Source organism: Pithys albifrons, chromosome 1, assembly GCF_047495875.1.
Source record: "Pithys albifrons albifrons isolate INPA30051 chromosome 1, PitAlb_v1, whole genome shotgun sequence".
Taxonomy (NCBI): Eukaryota; Metazoa; Chordata; class Aves; order Passeriformes; family Thamnophilidae; genus Pithys; species Pithys albifrons.
The window spans coordinates 94,856,576-94,876,754 of NC_092458.1; the positions used below are offsets into that span (position 1 = coordinate 94,856,576).

Here is a 20,179-nt window from a genome sequence, read left to right on the forward strand (position 1 = left end):
CTACAGCACCCCCTCCCGGCGCGGAGGGAGCGCCGGGACACATCGGGATCGGGATCGGGATCGGGATCGGGATCGGGATCGGGATCGGGATCGGGATCGGGATCGGGATCGGGATCGGGATCGGGATCGGGATCGGCGGAGCTGCCTCCCGGGAGCGCTGGAGAGGCCTCAGCGCCGCACTGAGACGGTGCAAATGTTCTGGGCCACTCCGGTGCCTGGAGTGCTGTGACCGGGTCTGGGCTCCTCAGGGCAGGAGGGACATGGAGCTCCTGGAGCGGATCAGTGGAGGGCAACGAGGCTGTTTAAGGGACTGGAGCATCTCTCTTACAAGGAAAGAGGAGGCTTAGAGGTGACCTCATCACTGTCTAGAACTACCTGAAGGGAAGTTCTAGCCAGGTGGGGGCTGGTCTCTTCTCCCAGGCACTCAGCAATAGGACAAGGGGGCACGGGCTCAAGCCCTGCCAGAGGAAATTTAAGTTGGAGATCAGAAAAAATTCTTTCCAGAGAGAGTAATCAGGCATTGGAATGGCCTGTCCAGAGAGGTGGTGGATTCCCCATCCCTGGAGGTTTTTAGGGTGAGATTGGACATGGCACTGAGTGCCATGATCTGGTAAAGGGACTGGAGTTGGCCCAAGGGTTGGACTTGATGATCTCGGAGGTCTTTTCCAACCCAACTGATCCTATGATTCTATGAAAGGCTGAGGGAGCTGGGCCTGTTCAGCCTGAAGAAGTGACGGCTGAGAAGGGACCTCATCAATGTGTATAAATAACTAAAGAGAGGGTTTCAAGAGGTTGGAGCCAGGATCTTCTCGGTGGTGCCAACAGGCAGAATCTCACAAAGTTCCACCTGAGTATGAGGAACTGTGGGGATGGCTGGAACAGGTTGCCTGGAGAAGTTGTGGAGTCTCCCTCATTGGAGATAATCAAGGACTGCCTGGGCAGAATCCTGTGCCGTGTGCTCTGGGATGACCCTGCTGGAGCAGGGAGGTTGGACCAGGTGATCCACTGTGGTCCCTTCCAGCCTGACCCTGTCTGTGATTATGTGAAGTTTCAGCTAATATGGCAGATCTAAAGTTTCTGGGACTTTGTATTGGAGCATTTTGAAGCAGTTCTTGCTATAAATGGCATTTTTAAATTATTGAGTCTGACATAAAAATAATTTAATATGTAATACTGTAATTTTGTACATGTTGTACGTGCATGTGGCTATGCCTGCTTAGCATCCTTACCTATAGGCAGAGGCAGCTTATGTTTCTGCTTCCACTTATTTCGCTGGAGCACTCAGCTAAGTATGAAGAGCAGTCATCTTTGCTATGCTTTTATACTCAGATAACTCTAGTCAACTTGTGTCTAGAAATTTCATTGTAGGTGGCAGGAAAATGGAAGAAATATGTGTTAAGACAGATTGCAGTGAAGAAAAAAAGGACTGAAAATGAAAACAACAGTAAGTTTGCTAAGCAAATATTTCAGGGGCCCAACAAAAATTTGCCCTGCTGCACTCTGAGTCAATATATCTGAGTGCTGGGTAGCAAACTGCTTGAGATGTATCCTTTAATTTATGGATTATTACTATTTATATAAGCATATTTTGTCAAAGCTCTGGGACAACCTCTCTCCCATTTCTCCCTGTCACCTGTCTCAGCATGGCAGAAGCATTTCCTGTTCCATACAACAGCCTGCTGTTCTGTATTGCATGTCAGAAAAGAAGAAACTCAAACCACACAATAGAAAACACATATCCAACAGGTCAATAGCTTCCTGCTGGGACAGGCTAAATTCCACCCACATAATGCTTCCCATGGCTACTGTAGGCCTTCACATGGACCTTGCCTGTACAGATGGGAGGCCTCAAGGATGTAAGTGGCATTCAGGCTGTCAGAATATGTCCAGGAGTATTCTTACCCACCTGAAGAATCAGCCTATGCATCCTTGTTATTGCTTCAGGTGTCTTTATTGTACTGTTTTTCAGGTATTCCTCTCACTCCTATCCACCTGTGCCTCTGCCAGGAAAGCATCCTGCTGCAGGTTTGGTTGTGTCTCCAAACTCTCATATATACCATCTGAGGCAATGCCATCTGCACACCCATGTGCTCCAGGGCCCTGTGCTAATCATGGCTCTGCCTGCCCTGGACAAGGTAAAATTTGGGCATCCATGACCAGTTGGTCCCTTTACCCGTATTACTCAGAATTAAGAGTTCTACATTGTGATTAAACCTCACACCTACACCCATAGGAATGAAACTGGAATTTTGTCACTACATCTGTATTCCCAGATAGGTTGGGTAAAAGGCAAAGTTTAATGCAGGACAACTGATTCTCTGTAATGCTAAATTACCAGCAAGCTTTTTGGCATACTCCTGGCCAAGGCCAACTGGCACCTCCACAGCAATGCACCATGAGGAACTTGTAGCACACACCAAGGACTGCCTCCAAGAAGAATTTAAATTTGGGTTCTTCCTCATGTGCAGTTTACCAACACTATCCTAACAGGCTCCACAGCCTTAGAGCCTTCCTACTTGTCCTCCTGCCATGTCCCAAGGCATCTTCCAGTTGCATAAAAACAACAGTTTTATGGACCACAACAGAGGTTTTATGTTATATCAGATAATTTGAAACAAAACAGACACAAAAATTGCAACACAGTATTACAGCCACAGCACAGTATCTACGGCCTGGAGGAGACCCACAGCACAAACACCATGGAGGGTACATGTGTCAGTGTAACCATTTGTTCTCAAGGCCAGAAAACAGTCCCTGGCTTTATCATATTTGTGGTATAGACACAGCCTGTCTGGGTTACACCCAGAGCTGGTGAGGATGACTCAGACATAATTTCACCCTCTGTGCATTCAAGTGAGGCAGTGCCTCCCATAACCCTTTATGGCAGATGAAATTACTCTGGTGAAAAGCAGCTGACCCAAGTTTACACTCTCTGTCATAACCCAAAAATGAACAACCAGTTACTTTCTTCTACCTAGACAGGCCGCATTTCCTAAACACTGAAGGAGGAGCAAAGGCAACAGAAGTCAGGAGGGAGGGCAACGTAGGAAGAATTGGCCATTTGTGTTCCACCTCTACAGAGTCAGTTAGGTCTCTGCCAGCAACTCTGCCAGTTTCTGACCAACATCAATATGTCAATTCTGCTTCTCAAAATCACAAGCCTACTTTGGGTTTGGGTATGCACCTCCCAGGCATGTAACTGTGGGCAATTCTCCATTGGTATTGACAGCTGGTGCACTCAACAGCAGCACACAGGGAGCAGCCAACACCCCTCCCACCAGCCCCCTGAGGCAGAGTCATATTGGACAGCACTGCAATGGAAAGGTTAAAAGAAACCTTGTTGAAAAGGAATGAGAAAGGATTGACTTTATGTTTAGATGGTTCCCAGGGCTGCAGTGGGACGGGTTTGTGCAGAAAGAGTGATTGAAACTGCTTCTCTTCTTCCTGTTGTTGGCAGAACAGTGTGAAGCTACTGGCTTGGCAGTGGAATTTGACACTGCTTTTCCTTATCTGGTTGGGAAACCCACCCCCAAGCTTGGAGCATCTGTACATGGAATATGATGAGGATGATGATATCTTCTTTGCAAAATGGATGAGCAGCTTCTGGGGCCACAATTTGATCGATGAGAATGAGAAAGAGGGTAGAGGCCACAAGAAACGCCAGACACGATTCTGTAATGAAAGGAGAGCATCCCTACCGGTAAGAGCTGTGTGCAGTTTTCTCTGTGTGTGCCCATGGTTTGTGCAAAATATAAGTTCCATCCCCAGGAGGATGGCCCTAGAGATACATGAGGCTGAGTCTGGCACATCTTACCGAGTAAGTTCAGTTCCTATTGGCAGCAGCTACTTGCTTTTTGAACTGAGCTGCCTTCCAGGATCAGGCCTCTGGTGTCCCAGAATAGAGGAAAACTGGCAAACTCCAAGATAAGCGATGACAGGAATGTAAGGAGAAGCATGTAATAGCTGCCTAACTATGTATTTCAGTGTTTTTCTGTCTGCTTAGCCTGATCTGGCAGAAATCAAAACATTTTGCAACTGGCATACAGAAAGACTGTTTTTAATGAGTCTGTTCTCTTGTGTAAAACCATATCACTCCATAGGTATTAAGAGGATTTGGACCTAATTCTGCAACTATACTGTCTCTAGGAATTTTTGCTCCCTGGAATTTAGCTGTTTGCAGGTGTAACTTCTAATTTAAGCTAGAGGACGTGGTCCCTCCTGGCTTAAAACATCTGGCTCTGCAAACAAGGATATGATACATAACAAAGGTTATTAAACTGTGAAGTAAGATTTTAAGGTAGAAGTACATTCTTTATTAAACTAACCAAATAGTTTGGAAAGGGGGCGGGCTCATGCGCAGAATCAGGTTTTTAAGGCAGCTCACAACTGTCTGATTATAAAAATTAAGTGAAACTGAAAACATCTTTCGCAGTCTACTCTTTACTCAAAGACTGTTGCTTTTATTTCAGCTCTTAGAAGAATACTTAGGTGGTCCAAATCTGTCTCTTTATTCCCAGTTATATCAGTTGGCTTAACAAAGACACGATGTTTCCTTAAAACCATTTTTTACTTAGATCATTTTGGCTGCAACAAAGCAAATGTTAATATATTGGGGAGAAACAGCTAATCTTTTATTAATGCCATGCTGTGTTTTCACATTGCAAGTTCTCCACTGGAATTGCCATGTTCTAGCTGTGGGATTTTACTTTCACAAGTAAAAATTGGCTAAAAAACCCAACCCACCTTCTCTCACTTTGAATTCACGGACAAGATGCAGAGATAACCTTCAGTCACAACTTCTGCTCTGATCAGCCACTTTTGTTATTTACTGTTATATTTCACCTTGACCACTGATTGCAGGACAGACTCTGAGCTAGAGCTTTGCTTATATATTCCATCAGAATGCTGGAAAAATAATGATTTTAGTGTTGATGGGGTTTTAAAAATTAATTTTACTGTATATTATTTTTTTTCCTTCAGAGATCTATGCATATATGATTTCTATAAGCCTCAATACAGACTGAAGTATAACAATGTACTTTAAATCACTTTGCATTCAGCAAAGTGCTGAACACATCTTGTATATTCGTATATATTGTGTCTGTATTTGTGTGTGCACAGACATTTCCTTTGAATCATATTCTTATATTCAGTTTCTTCAAAAAACTATTTAAATATTTAGTTAGTAGCTATTCAAATACTTTGCTGTTGTTGTGTCCCTTAATCCATACCTTGAATTTTGATTAAGTTAGTTGGCAGAAAGAATGATTTTTGACATTACAGTTCAATGAGCAAATATTATCATGTGCACTTAATTATGTCTGGCTTTTGCATTAATGCTTCACTCAAATTTGTCTTGCTCCGCTAGTTTTATATAGAAGATATAAATTTTATCTGCTTCATTTCTCACTGCCAGAAGGTGATTGGAGGAATGAGAGGGGAAAATCTGTTTGGGGATTTTAGGATTCAGGGATAAATTCTGAGATGAAACTTTTGACTTGGAAGTTGACTGGTTGGTAACAAAGAGCGCTAAAACATGTTGCCCTTCACCAAAGCTAGAAATTAAACAGATGGACACTAGTGATGTCTTAGAAATACCTTCAGGAAGAGCATCTGGTTTTGAGAGAAACAACTTGCTCTTGCACCTGGATGTGTGTTTTTTTACAGTTATGACAAATTATAACTTCTGTAAGATTCATTATTACAAATGTTAACTACTGTAAGATTCAAAACACTTTTATTGTTATTTAAATATTGTCTTCATTTTATCAGAACAGTACCATTAATTGGAAGGAATAATAACTGAAATTAGACAGCATCTCTTCTGTAAATTATTACCTCCACAGCAGATGACAGTGTACTCTTTCTTCTGCCTCAACACCTTTAATCAAGGTAACTCCACTGTCCAGGTGAAAATCAAGTCACCAATTTCTGAAACAGTTGCTGGCAAAAGTTCCTTGTGCAGATACAATGGTACTGCCCAAACAGCACTGCCAGCACACTTTGTCTTGTATCAAAACTGATACCCGGTGCATCAGCAGCAGCTCAGTCCTGCTCACATGAGCTGCAGCTGCACCAGGAGTGTTTGGGTATTACATGGCAAAACACTCACAGTATCACTCAAAAGGCGCATTTGCATAATGCTGGAAATCCCTTTCAGCTTTGAATTGGTCTTTGTAGTTTTTCCTCTACTGTAGTAAGACATTCAAGCCACTGCTCTCACCTCAAACATAAGCATAAACTTCTGTGGCATCCTATCATGGCACAGCCCTCCCAAAATATGCAAAAAGCTTTGTAGAGGAACTCCCAAACTAACAACAGTTTTCGTTGTTTTTTCCCCAATATCGTGGTATACCTCACAAACATTACTGAGATGAGCTTCGCAAAATCCTTTTGCTATTGTCATTCCCATTTTACAGAGGGGAACACAAAATTCTATTTATCCTTCACTGGGTCACTGGCAAGTCAGTCTAAAACATGCAACTCTACTCTCCTGAAAAGCGTCAGTTGCAGATGATGCCGTGGGCCAACACTGAATGTGCAAACTGCCTGGAGAGAATTAAGTCATATGTTTTCATCTCCTCTATTCAGCTTGTTCCTCTGGCAAACTTCAGACAAATTAACTGTGATACCCTTTTTGAAGCCTCCGGCTATGACTTCCTTGACACATTCTAGTTATCTTACATCATTTTGGTTCAGTACAGTTCTTACCTCCCAGACATTTTGTAGTGGGGAAAAGACAGGAGGCAAAGGAGCCCTGATAGAGAGTTTTACAACCCTATACATGTATCCACCTTCAAATAGACATTTCTGCTCACAGGAGAAAATCTGGTAAGAGCAGCAGAGAGTGGGAGCAGAACGACTGACTGCTGTTGAAGTTGCTAACATTTAATTTAAACTAAAATAGGACTGAACATCTATCACAGTATTGTTATTAGTGATCAGTTGGAGCCCAGAGCAAAACATTTTTAAGGAATATATGCTTGTTTATAAGCTTTTTCGGCAGGAAAGGAAGCCATGGAACAGCATCAGAAAATCCAATATTCCAAAATTCCCTAAAATACTGGGGTAATTTGGTAAACTTTAGTAAACAGTGAACGCTCATGCTGACACACTGGAGACTAATTTTCTTTCTGACAGTTGTGTAAACCCTTAGATCAAGCTCGAAAGATGCAAGCAATTAGCTGGTCTACAACATGAATTGAGAAAGAGATTAGGCAAATTATATCGACATCAATTTTGTGAAGTATTTTTGTATACTTTCTGTGTGTTCTAGATGGCCAATTAGCAGAAGATTAGCTGTTTTCTAAATAGATAAATTGAGCATGACTAGCCTTTACCCAAAATCAGAAAAAAGGAGTACTAAAGGGAGTAAAAAACAATTCCTGAGATCCCTTGGTGCTTCCGGTTTTCTCAGCACTGGCAAAAAAAATCCCCATTTTCATATAGTGGAGCATTTAACATTCTTCCTTCCCTTGTCTTTTCCCTTGTTTCACCTTCTCCCCACTTCTCCAGTTTAAGAACTACTTGAGGTCAGATCCTAGGAGACAGAGACCAAGGTGAATTCACTAAAGACACACCAGATGTAGCATGAGTCAGCTGCTGGGACAAGAACAAGAATAGATATTGAGGCTGTGCTCAGAGAACTTTGCCAAGGGACAACCACAGCAGTGGGTACACACCTGGGACTGCAGACAGAGGCAATCTCTGTTGCCAGCAGCTGCTAAGCCTTCAGGAAGGCAAAGCATAGATGAATGCAGTCTTCATACCTTCCTACTTACAGTGTCGTGTTACCAAGCCTTCAATTTGGTATTAAACACGTGTATTAATGCATGTATTAAGTCTAAGAAACAGGAAGAAAGCCACTTGGATTTTATCTAAAGTCAGTGCCAGATCAGCTTCATCGCTGAACTTCATTTTACAGCTCTCTCAGTTCTTCACAGAGTCAATCTTAAATAAAAGAAGACTAATGTACTGTGCTAGATAAAAGCCATGAAATGTTCATACCTGAAGGGTTGTGGTGAGTCTCTTGTCTTCTGTAGGGTTGTGCCCATAAGATAGCAACATACTGACATGCCTGAGCTCCGGTGGTAAGTACCATGAAAAGGCACTGTGAGAGAAGGCACAGTCACAGTAATATGATTGCACAGATATTTACCCTTAGTCCACTGAGGCAGATAGGCATTTCAGAGGAAAACCTGTTCCTCTTCTGGACTATTGCTGCCATGTCTATAGGTAAACTGTAGTCTTTTTATAAGGGCTTAACTATAATTCCCTCTGTGAAGGGAAATTAAAAACCAATGTCTTAGTAAAAGAAAACATTTACAAACATTTCGAAACAGGAAATACAATCCCTCTTTTCAGCTGTCCTGTGGGGTTTTTTTCTCCCAAACCCTCTAAGAACAAATATCAGTGATTTTTACTGTGAGACAGTTTTTATTTCCAGGAAACAATATATGTTGATGCCATTAAAATGACACAGAAGACATTTAGCTTGTTGAGCTTGGCCTGGCATGTGTGCTGCTATCCCTCAAGCACAGTGTGATTGCTTTCATGCTTTTTAAAGTAACAATACAATATGACCTTACAGAACTTTCAGCTGTATTGATTGGTTGGAAACCAAAGTGAAAACAGTGTGGCAGAAATCATTAACACCACTCTCAGAGGCAGTCCATATAATACTGCCATAGTAAGCTTATGTCTGGAAAAAAAATTAAACCAGTACCATGTTTCAAAACCTCTTCAATATTAGGTACTTCTGTCGGATTTGAGATTTGTTATTTCAGCAGCTCTCATCAAGCCTGCCTATTGTGGTGTAACCACAACCATATGAATGTACAGCCTCACTCTTCAGAGAAAGGCTGCATAGGTCCCTGTCATGGTTATACACATATAATGGCATCTGGGCCAGAGTAAATGAAATTGTGTACAGGACATGTTTCAGATGGCAACTATATCAATTGGTTTAGTTTTCCTCCATTTGTTAATAAACCAAAACAAACAACATACACACACACACATCCAGAACAAATCCTACTCTGAGTGTAGAGTTTTCTACTGGACTTTCTTATAAAGCATTCCAGGATCTGTAGGATAGACTTTTGGTAGTTTTACACAATCACAACTCCCTTGAAGGCAGCAAAGCTTCTCAGGGTCAATTCATAGTTGAAGGCTTAGTGCCAGGCTTATAGAAAACATAGAATCACTGAATCATACAATCAATTCAGTTGTAAAAGACCTCTGAGATCATCAAATCCAATCTTTGACTGAACACCACCATGCCACCATGCCGTGGCACTAAGTGTAGCATGCAGTCTTTCTTAAACACCTCCAGAGATGGTGACTCTCCCACCTCCCTGGGCAGTCTTTTCCAATATCTAATCATCCTTTCTGTGAAGAAATTCCTCATGATGTCCAAAACATATACGCATTCAAACACGTATGCAGCATCTGGGTGCCTGGAGTGCCCTAATCTGACACCTGCAGGGGTGTCATTCTCAATATCTCCTGTGTCTCACAGTTTTCACCACCTGCACTTAACCAGTGTTCAGCTACTCATCCTGTTAAAGCATTAGCAACTAGCAGGGTTTGGGGCATCCCTGGCTCTCTGTAGTGTCCTTCTCACCCACCCCATCTACAGGTCTGCCTATTTCTAAAAACACCAACACATGACTCTGCAGGACACAGCAGTTCTGTACCAGTTTAAGCTCCTTTACAGACATTCAGTTAAACACAGCTGATGCAGATCAATAGATTTGATCTACATGCCAGGTCTGAGAAAGTTGAATCATACAGAAACTAAACAACTGTCTACTTTCTCCTCACTTCAGCCCTATGAATGTAATTGTAAGAAGTCTGTTTTCTATCACTTCTCTGGTAGGAATTTGTCCCTCAGTGCCCTGAAAGTGCTCCCTCATTAGTTCAGGACAAATGTGCCCAAGAAACCAGCAGCAAATTAAAAGCTGGGCAATAAAGCTTCTTGTCTGCATATAGGCCATGCTGAAAACTTGACAGAAATGAGCTAGAAATGGTTGCTGGTACACTCAAATTCACTCAAACATCTGATAAGACTTGGAGCACCCATGGGTCAAACCCTGTATCTGACTCCTCTGTCCATAAAAGACTGGATCTTTGATTTCTGAGAGTCCTGCCTAGAAACTGCAGCCAGAAGCAAGACCTGAGTTTTTGAGATTATGAATGGTTCCAGCTCCTTTTAGTGCCCTTTAACACTAAGGGGACCCAACAAATTTACCTTTGAAATGCTCATTTTGGTGTCAAAGTTTAGATACTCAAAAAAACAGGAATAACTGGAAATTCTGCTGCTGTTGCCTCCAGAAAGCAAGTTCTTGGCAGTGTGATTCTTCTGCATATAAGAGGAAAGATACAGGATTCTGGGCAGGCTTCTTTGCTCTGCACCACTGTTTGAAAAGTCTCTGTGTCAGAAAAAAATCTGCCATATGTGGTCTGCTTGAATATTCAATGCCCAACAAAGACCTTTTATTTTTCAGGCCAAACTTTCCTCCTTCCATGCAACGCGACTTCATGATTCTGCCAAAGGCTCATCTTCTGGCCATCTCAAGGGTTCCAAGGAATTTCAAGAAGACCAAGATGTCAAATGCCACTGCCACAGGAAGGCAAGCAGAACACCTTCAGCAGACAGCTCAGGCCCAGAGACAAGATCAAACTCCATTCAGGAGTTTGCAGAGTCCTTTGAAAAGCAATTGCATCTGAAAAGCAAGCGCTCCATTTCTTTGGTAGGTGACAAGCAGCTTAAGATCACTCCGTAAGAAAAAGCCCAGACAAAGCGAGCCAACTTTATCCTTTCTGTAATTGCCATGGCTTTGCTGGAGAAAGTGCAGAAATGAGCTTGAATTAGAATTTCTCTTACTCTGTGGTCTCAAATATTACAGTAGCACAAACAGTGTTAAAGTTGTATCATTAGTGTGACGATTATTGATGTAGTGTTACAAAAGCAGCAACTGTTGCTGTAAGTGGCTGAACATATTTTCACTTCATGCAGGCAGCAGGAGATTCTCGCCCCATTTCATCCTTTTCCCCATTATTCTGTTCTGAATCATAAGTATTGTTTGTATACTTTGTGTTACTGAAGTACCCAGTAACAACCTTTTGTCTATGACACTTTAAAACATTTTTATTATTATGATACATAGTATCTACTGTATCACAGAATGGAAGGAAGGATAATAAATCCAAACTCACTTTTACATATTAGAAGAACACTATGAAATTGTCACCCCATTCAAAGAGCTGTGCTTGAATAACACTTGGCATCAGCACCAAATAGCCACAGTAGGAAGTATCTTCTTTTTTTTTTTCAGTTTATTGGCACTGACAGCTCGTATGGAAAAGTAATTTTCATCTTTCTTTGCAGACCTTCTGTGCAGCAAGAGAGAAAGAAAAATCTCTTTTCAATAAGCATCATTATCATATCACCAGCCCCACAATTAGAGTCATTGCATCACCAGTCCTCCAAGAATATGCAGAATTATGGTGATGACAGCACTGTTATGCCATTATTAAGATTTTAAGTGCATTCTCTAATTTTCTTTTTCCACTTTAGGAACTACTCGATTTATTTCATTTGGAAATTCACATTGCCTCATGTGTCAATGCTCACCACAGGGTGTCTGGTTTATCATTTCTAATTTCTCAAAAATGCCTATGGCTAGAAAGTCTGTGAGTGTGTAGGAATTGCATGATAGGTATAGTGAGCATAATGTATTAAATATGGCTTCAGTTCCAGTCAAAAAATACATTCCAGTTCCCTTTTGTAATCCTCAGTGAGGTGAGCTGAGCTGTATTTTAATATCATTCCTTCAGTCACCATTGAAGTTTGGGACATGTGAAGGATGTGAGGCTCTCAAAGGACTGAGCAATAGGTGTTGGATGTTTGAAAGGAAATTTGGAGTTAAACTTGTGCCTCCAAATGGAAAATTTGTTTGCATTCAGAGCTCTGTGGGTGCAATTTGAACCACTATGACCACACAGGTGAAAAGTATGGGAAAAGCATATTGCTTTTCTTTTATAAACGTGTCTTTGAGAACACTTCATGACCTTCAGCACTTGTTTTCAGGGAGATCTTTGTGGCTAGCACTGAGCAGCCTTCAGGCACATAAGATGGATCATGTGAAAGGGCAGAAACATGGAGTTTGGGCTGAAATTTCGGGGCCTCTCTGTTTTTCCCTCGTATCTGTTCCCCTGCTCAAGTCTGCTGGGCAGGTGACCCTTCTACCATTCACAGAGTATAATCAAAGCATGTTCGCTGCTTCTTGCTGAGTTTTAGGGTGACTGGCTTGGGCCTTGAATTTGAGCCCATCATGGTAGAGCTGATCATGCTGAGGCAGGTCACTGGAATATTATGTTACACATTGCTAGTGAAATAAAATAATGAGCTTGGGTTTTTTGTTCATGTAGAGGTCACTTTTAATTCCCAGCTATTTTTCCCCTGCATTTTAGCAACCTGAAGGTGTGAAGGAGAGACGAGAAAGAGAAAGATTGCATTTGGGAAAAAACAAGTCTCATAAGAGAATGGAAGAGAAATCAGAGCCAAGGAGAGAGCGAGAAGAAGCTGAAGGTTCAGAAGAACCTGCAGAACACAACGAACAGTTTCCATCACAAGCAAGCATTCACAAAGGATATTTATACAGACAGCTAGAATGATAATCAATTTTAGCACTCCCACTGAAGGGCAGAGGGAGCATTCTTGTTTTGTTTCGACTAGAAGAGGCCTGATAGATAGAATAAACCCTAAGCTGTAAAAGAAAAGTAAAATTCAACTGCGTCATTGACACCATGTTACTACCTCCCTTTCTTTACTTTTGTCGTTAGGAATGTGACCTTTGTTATAGGAGTGTATTGCTGGCAAGATCCAAGTTAGCAATTAATCACCATAAGGGGGCTTGAGGCAAATTTAGCATTGTGGCAAGACAGAGGTGAATGTGCTCATTGAAGAGGAGGCCACCATGTATGTGTTACAGAGCCATGCAAAGTCATCGAAGGCCTAATGGTTCTGTTTTAATTAAAAACAGGCTCATTGGTAGGTTGGGGATGAAAAAAGTACACATAAACAGCCAACTGTTTCCTGGCCCTGATATTCACTTAGATTTGTCTTGAAAACAGATATGCTTTTGCTTTGACAATCTTTCAACTCCAATTTTATAGAATTTTTCTCTTCAACACCTCCCTAATGCCTCACTTCTCTCTGCTTTCTCTGTTGCTGTGCATTATGACTCTTGTTTCTCTGGTATCCCCCAACCCTCTCCCATGTCCTCAGTCCCATTTCCCCAATCACACAACTAGCTCTTTCCCTCCCAGCTTTAACCTCATTGCCTCCTTCTTTTGTGGCCTTCCCCTTCTCCATTCACTACTTTGTAGCCCTTCCCTGTAGCTACCAACATATTTTGCTGCATTTCTACATGTGCCTCATCAAAATTTGAGCTTTGCTTAAAGTTCTCCAGTAAAACCAGAAATGTTCTACATCTCATACTTCCATAAAATATCTTCAAGGGGTTGACAAGGCATTACAACCCTTTTCCCCTTTCCCTTTTCTAGAACTTGGGTTGAAGCAAAGGAATGGGAACTGGCACGTTCAATGAAATGCAAAACTTAGGAAAACTCTGTTCCTCTGGCAGAAGATCTCCTGAACACAAGTGTAAATCTCATTTCCACATGCTCACAGACACATACACACCTCCAAAATCCCCCTGTGCTCCCCTTATTTCAACATGCAAGTCTTCTCTGTAGAGACAACCCTGCTCTCTTTGGGAATAATCTCCCCAGGCCTAGTATGGACGAAGCTTGCTTTGGATAATATAGTTGGAGAAAAGTGAAGACTAACGACGTCATGAGCAAAAGTCAAAGCCTGATGGCTATTCTTCCTGTGATTTTCTGTTATTAACAAAGATCTTTTTTCGTAATTAACTAAGATATTACTATTTTACCTTAGAGCCTTAATTTTGAATGTTCAACCTTTAAAAACTTAGGTCATCCCTAAACCTTTGTAACATTTATTTCCATAAAGGATTGTGTTTTGGTTTGTAATTTTTTTAAGTAGAGCTTTGGGGAATATATAAGAAAGCAGTTGAATCCTTGCTGATGCTTATAAATTTCTTCTTGCCTGGTAACTTGTATTATAAACTAATAAATCTGACAGGAAAATGTTGTTCCTATGTGTAGTTCCTGTTCTCCCCCATCCAGACTGAATTTTTCATTGCATTCTTCTGTCAGCCAAAACTTACATGGAGGTGGTTTTCCTTTTATAACCATAATTTGAAGACTGCGTTACAACAGACTTGTATAGAAGAGAACATGGCCAGCTTTGTCTGAGTTGCTCACATAAAACCTCTCACATGCATCCTTTCATGTAGCAGCCTGCCCTAACATCTTGTGGGAGCTGAATGCCGTGGCTGCATCAGCTTTGCCTGCATTTCAGACCATCAGCCACCTCCTCCTGTTTTACAGGCAGGTTAACTCAACAGGCCCCAGCAGATTTTTCATATGTTCACCAGACTAATGTGCTGCTTGTATGCCACATCTGATGAAGAGGAAATGCCCCAAAGAGCTGAAATAGAAAAGCCATGTGTGGCTGTGTCTGCTTTGCTGTTTGCCATCTCCACCAAAGCACAGTCAGGCCTCACTGCCAGCGAGCCAGCCAGGCAGGTCTGCCTGCAAACAGCCCCCACATGTGTCACTGAACCCCTTCACTCAGATGGGAGAGCCTGTAAGTGTTTATGTCCTTTGTGAGCTGGTCCATCAGTTCCATGGTGTGACTCTGGAGACAGAAGCTTTCAAATGATGTCCTTTGTTTGCCCAAAAGTGTTCCCTCTTGCTCCATATCATGCCTGATTAGACCAACAGTCCTCTCCAGTTCAATCCCATCCAGTCTGACACAACAGTAGTACTTAGAAGGACTGAAGCTTGCACGATAGAATGAAATAATTCTCTACAGAAATTAACAAGTATTCCATAATTTATAAGGAATTTGGGAAGGGAGGTAATCATTGAAAGAGGAATCTGGTTGCAATGGCACGTCTGATATTTCCATTTCCATGGGAAGTGGCATGGGGATATATAAGTAGTCAGAAAGACTCCAGAGGATTTTCATTCTCACAGTAGGTCACCAGTTCAGTTGTGACTGACAGAAAACATAGTCACTGCCTTGATTCTCATCCTGAATTCCCAAAGCAGTGGGGCTGGCTGTGGGCAGTTTCTGTGCACGTGCCCATTTTTTGTGCAAACACTGTTTGCTTTTTCTGCCCTTTCCAAGATGACCGCAAGTTGCACCAGAGTCCAAACCTTGGATATGAAGAATGTTGGTTAGTGTGAAGCAAAGACAAAGGGAATTAAAAATACCTTTTCCAAAATGCTCATTAACTGGAAATGTTGAAAACATGGAACAGTTTTACAGAAAAGGGGAATGAGCAGGAAAACTGATGTGACTCGGGCCATGAAGGACATTTTAAACTTGCTGTGTCTCACTAGTGGGAGACCATGGTCTGCCAAAACACTCATCCCTGTGGGTCCTTCCCAGCACTTCAGGCTAACTAGAAAGTGCTTTTGTGGGAAGTCAAGGTGTGTGATATACAATCATTTCAAGAGCAAGATAGAGTTATACTCTAGTGTTTTCTGAGAGGGCTAAGAAGAGAACACCAATTGTGTTTACATCATCTTTTAGGTGGGAATTCCCAAAACAAAATATTTATGCTTGTTTTCTTCTCAGGTATTATTTAATTGCAGCATGGTTTTGAGGATGAATTACATTCTGAGTACTTCTTAGCTCACCATGCATTTGTATATGAAATGCCAGACTCCACAGAAGCAAAACAAAGCAATAGCTAATTTTATGTACAACAATCCTTTCTGGGAAAAAAAAATAGGAACTATTTAAATAAATAAATAAATGAAGCAACCATCACATATAACTCAAGTAGAATATAACACCTACTAAGAAAAGAAACAAAATATTACATATTAAAAAGATTAAAATGTTAATCTGTAGTTTCTTGCTCTTTAGCATAAAAAAAAGGTATTTGGATAAGCACAGGCCTGGCTCTGAATGCACACAGTGTCCACATAAATAGTGTAAAGTCACATAGATGTATAATCAAGCTTGATAACCAAAATTATTCACACAGAAATTAATTATAATCATGGGACTTGGAACTTATATAGCCATCTGCCAAACCCATTGAAAACAAACAGGCCTTGAAATATGTCCAGAAGGATATTGCAGCCAAATCTAGTCAATGAATGAGAGAAATTAACATTGAAATCCAACAAATGTCATAGATAATGCCCTGCTTGCAATTGTGCCAGAGCTTTAGGGAAATCTGTGTGTGCACATGTGAAAATTAATACACTTACAACATTGTTTGTAGGGTGTTGATGTTCATTTTCACTGTTATTTTAGATTGGCTTGACAGATGATATTCCTCCTATTAGGAGGATCCCTGTGAATCCCAGTCCCATCTCTACTGTTCTTTGGAAAAAGACAACTTCTTTCAGTTGTGCTTTGTTTCAGACAGAAAATAAGAAAAAGAAGTTATACAAAACATTAAAGACTAATATTCTGTCTTATTTGATGCATTCCTGTCCTTCTCACATGTTTGTCAATATGCTTCAGTTCATGTAATTTCTAAACTAACAGAGTTTTGGTGTACTGAGAAGACTCATCAACTTGTGACATTTATACATGAATTTACATCAAAAAGTCAACAAAGTCCATACAGAGAGTCCTCAGACTGGATACTTATCCCTCAATCTGGATAATTAGTCCTCATCCTGATAAAAAAGTCTCAAAAAAGAACTCTCTTTTTGCTCCAAAGCTTGAGCAGAAGGATTCATGAACATGGATCCCCTGGATTTCCCTGCAACAATATCCCATTATACGGGGTAAACACTCAGGTTTTGCCCCTTTGGAAAGCAACCCTTCCTGGACTTTCTATGTAATGGACCTCAGTTGATATACTGCTCTTCCTATAGAAACAAAATACCTCTTAAATATTAGTTGTATGCATTTTAAATCTAGTGAGCCTGAAGACTCCTGTACAGAGAATTTTGTCTGTCAGAAAGCAGCTACAGTGATTTTAGGTTAGTACAAGTTCATGCCTGGGAGAGAGGAATGATTAGGGCATTCCTTTGCACTAACAGTCCCAGCAGCAATAAAAGGTCCTCAGGGAGAACAAAGGAACTTTGGGTTGCTCTCACGTGCGCAGTAGTGGCAATCACAAGTTTGCCCAGAATTAGGGATGCAAAAATACATTAATGAACTTCTTTATTGTGCCAAGTTTACATATCTGCAGCTGGAGATGAGGCTACTTCAGACAACAGATTTTCTATATCTCTAATGGCCTTTTTATGCAACAAAAGTATTGTCACATTAGCAAAATCCAGGTCTCAAATGGTTAATGGGCATCAACCAACATGTCCATTACTCATTCAGTGTACTCTTCGCAATTTGATTTCCTAATCCAAAGCAATTCCGAGCTAAGAATATTTAAGACTGATAAAAATTTCCTTTCACTAGAAGAAAGAAGATTCAGATCCATGTGCAATTTGTAATGATGAGTTGGGAACCGGCAGCAGCACAGAACTTCACTGCATGCTCAGCTTTCACAGAGGTATCGTGGCAAACTCCCAGGGCCTTACTTTCTATTACTTGCAATGTAGAGGAAAGAGATCATGTATCAAATCCCCCAGACTGTGACTCAACCTTCGGTGCTGGTGACTGAAAGGCGATAACGCCTCTGTGTTGAAGTTTTTGCAGTAATCCTGTATTACCAGATGCTACCTAGAAGGTGGGGAAACCCTCAGTATCATCTTTAATGGTTTTGAAAGGTTTTGCACTGATGGAAAGACCAAAGATGAAGATTATAGGCCACGCTGGAGCTGCTGCAGCCACAGTGTGTCTGTCATTCTTTAAATAACTGTATTAGTGGAAAAGACGAACGCTAGTGCTCTAAAGGAGCTACGAGCAGCTGGGAGTTTCAATGTCTGTGGTTCAGAGCTGGTACTGCAGAGAAGGAGCAAGCACTTCTCTTAAATCCCAGGTGATGTACTATGTTCAGTTCTGGGGCCCCAGCACAAGAGAGACATTAACCCGTTGGAGTGAGTCTAGAGGTGAGCCACAAAGTTGATCTCAGGGCTTGAGCACCCCTTCTCTAAAGACAGGCTGAGAGAGTGGGGTTGTTCAGCACTGAGAAGAGAAGGCTCTGGGAAGACCTTAGAGCACCTTCCAGTACTTAAGGGGGCCTGCAAGAGAGCTGGAGAGGGACTTTTCACAAGGGTCTGGAGGGATAGGACAAGGGGGAATGGCTGTAAGCTGAAGGAGAGTAGATTTAGATTACATATATTAAGAAAAAAATTCTTTACTTTATGGTGACAAGGCACTGGAACAGGTTGCCCAGAGAGGTTGTGGATTCCCCATCCCTGAAAGTGTTCAGGGTCAGGCTGGATGGTAACCTGACTAACCTGGTCTAGTGGAAGGTTCCCTCCCCATGGCAGAGGGCTTGGAACTAGAACATCTTTTAAGGTCCCTTCCAACTCAAACCATTCTGTGATATCTCTGTGAGATTAAATAAATGGTGTAGTCGGTGCCTTTGTTGAGAAGTTCAGGAAAGGCACCAAGCACTAAGTACTCCTCTCTTTGGAGTTTGTTTCTGTAGGTGGCATCTGAGATACATTGATGGAGTGGAGTGAGAGAAGCAGACGTAACTGCTATGCTAGCTGTACTTTAAAACTCAGTCCCTTATCTCAGGATTCTTTGATCTGGTATCAAACAAGAAAAATAGAAAGTATTGGATACCACATTCTTCTAGAAAAAAATAAAGCTGTGTCTGATCTGAATCCTGATGAAGTTATTCTGATGATAACAGGACTTCATCTAATAATAGCATCCTCATTCCTTAATATCATTGATTCAGTAAGTATTTTGGACCAGGGATCTTAATTTCTGAAGGGAATATATCAGCTCCAGCTCTCAAAATTCCTGGGAAAGAACAGAATTCCTGCACTAAAATCTTGTTTGCTGCTGCTCTTTTCCTCCTGCTTTTAACAGTGTATTCCAAAGGGACTGCTAAAGAAACCAACCTGTCTTGTGAAGATGCTTCTGTAAAGTCAGTGGCAGGCTCTTGTCATCTGTGATGAAGTCAAGAAGAAAGTGTCCTTTAGGACTAAAGAGTGGAACTATTCAAAGCTTGATTTTAGTTACAGAAGAAGAAAGAAATCAAAACTTTACTCAGTGGATTAATGCAATATGAGATTAGTGTGAATGGTGTGGTTTTTTATACAGTTCAGACATGAACTTCAAAGATAAAAAGTCCTAGCTCCTTCCCAGGGGTTGGAAAAGAAGTCAAAATATTTTTACAATTCCTTGGACAGTGTAAATAAAAATTACACATTTGCCACAAAATACCTCGTTTACAAGTTATAGGATTATTAAATGACAGGGTAACCTTTATAGCCATTTTCCAGCAGAGGGAGTCTGTCCATAACAAGTGAGAATATGCACTATAGTCCACTGCAAGCACGAGTTTGAGACTAAAACTAATTACAGTGCCAGGAGACAGCCATAACCAAGAGCACAGATCTGTATGGTTAAATTTTGCCCTGTGTTGTTCATCTATGACTTTTTTTTTTTGTCATATGAAGGAAATCAGTGTATACTGAAACCTGTGGCTGAGCTTAGTCTGGTATTAAGGAATGCAGTATGCACACCATGGTCAGCAAAAAACTGATCCAGCTCTGAAGATTCCATAGTGTTGAATCGCCAGTTGGCAGCTCCGTGCTGCAGGTGTTTCCCAAAGGCTCCTATTCCTCTACCTTCCATTTCAGTACAGTCCATACTCCTCTTGAACCTTTAGAGAGCTCCTGGTGCAGCTCTGGATGCCCTGACCCCTCCCACACTGAATGCCCAGGATGGTGGGAAGGGATGAGCACCACCCCTGTGGAGTGATGAAGTTCCCTATTGCTTTCCCTGGGGTCAAGAGGAGACCAACATCATAGACAACTCACCCGGCTGCTGCACAGAGACCTGCTCCTTCACCCACTCAGGTTTCTCTTCACCTCTGTGGCAGCCCTGAGGTTCACCAACTTCCACCCTGCACCCAGAAACCAAGGCGGGTTGTCTGCCCACACCTCTCTGAAACTTTCTTCAGGTACT

General features: G+C 41.6%; 1 protein-coding gene across 2 annotated transcripts; it reads left to right on the forward strand.

The window, feature by feature from the left end:
• Positions 1–49: 49 nt before the first annotated feature.
• LNP1 (leukemia NUP98 fusion partner 1) lies at positions 50–14,169 on the forward strand. 2 transcript variants are annotated; one of them, XM_071561278.1, is made up of 5 exons: positions 50–349; positions 1,970–2,135; positions 3,458–3,700; positions 10,509–10,754; positions 12,478–14,169. In XM_071561278.1, the coding sequence occupies exons 2-5, from the start codon at positions 2,112–2,114 to the stop codon at positions 12,679–12,681; spliced, it is 717 nt and encodes a 238-aa protein (XP_071417379.1). In that variant the 5' UTR covers positions 50–349; positions 1,970–2,111; the 3' UTR covers positions 12,682–14,169. The 2 variants fall into 2 exon arrangements, with proteins under 2 accessions (XP_071417379.1, XP_071417371.1); XM_071561270.1 differs by lacking the exon at positions 50–349 and adding an exon at positions 1,012–1,444.
• Positions 14,170–20,179: the final 6,010 nt, after the last annotated feature.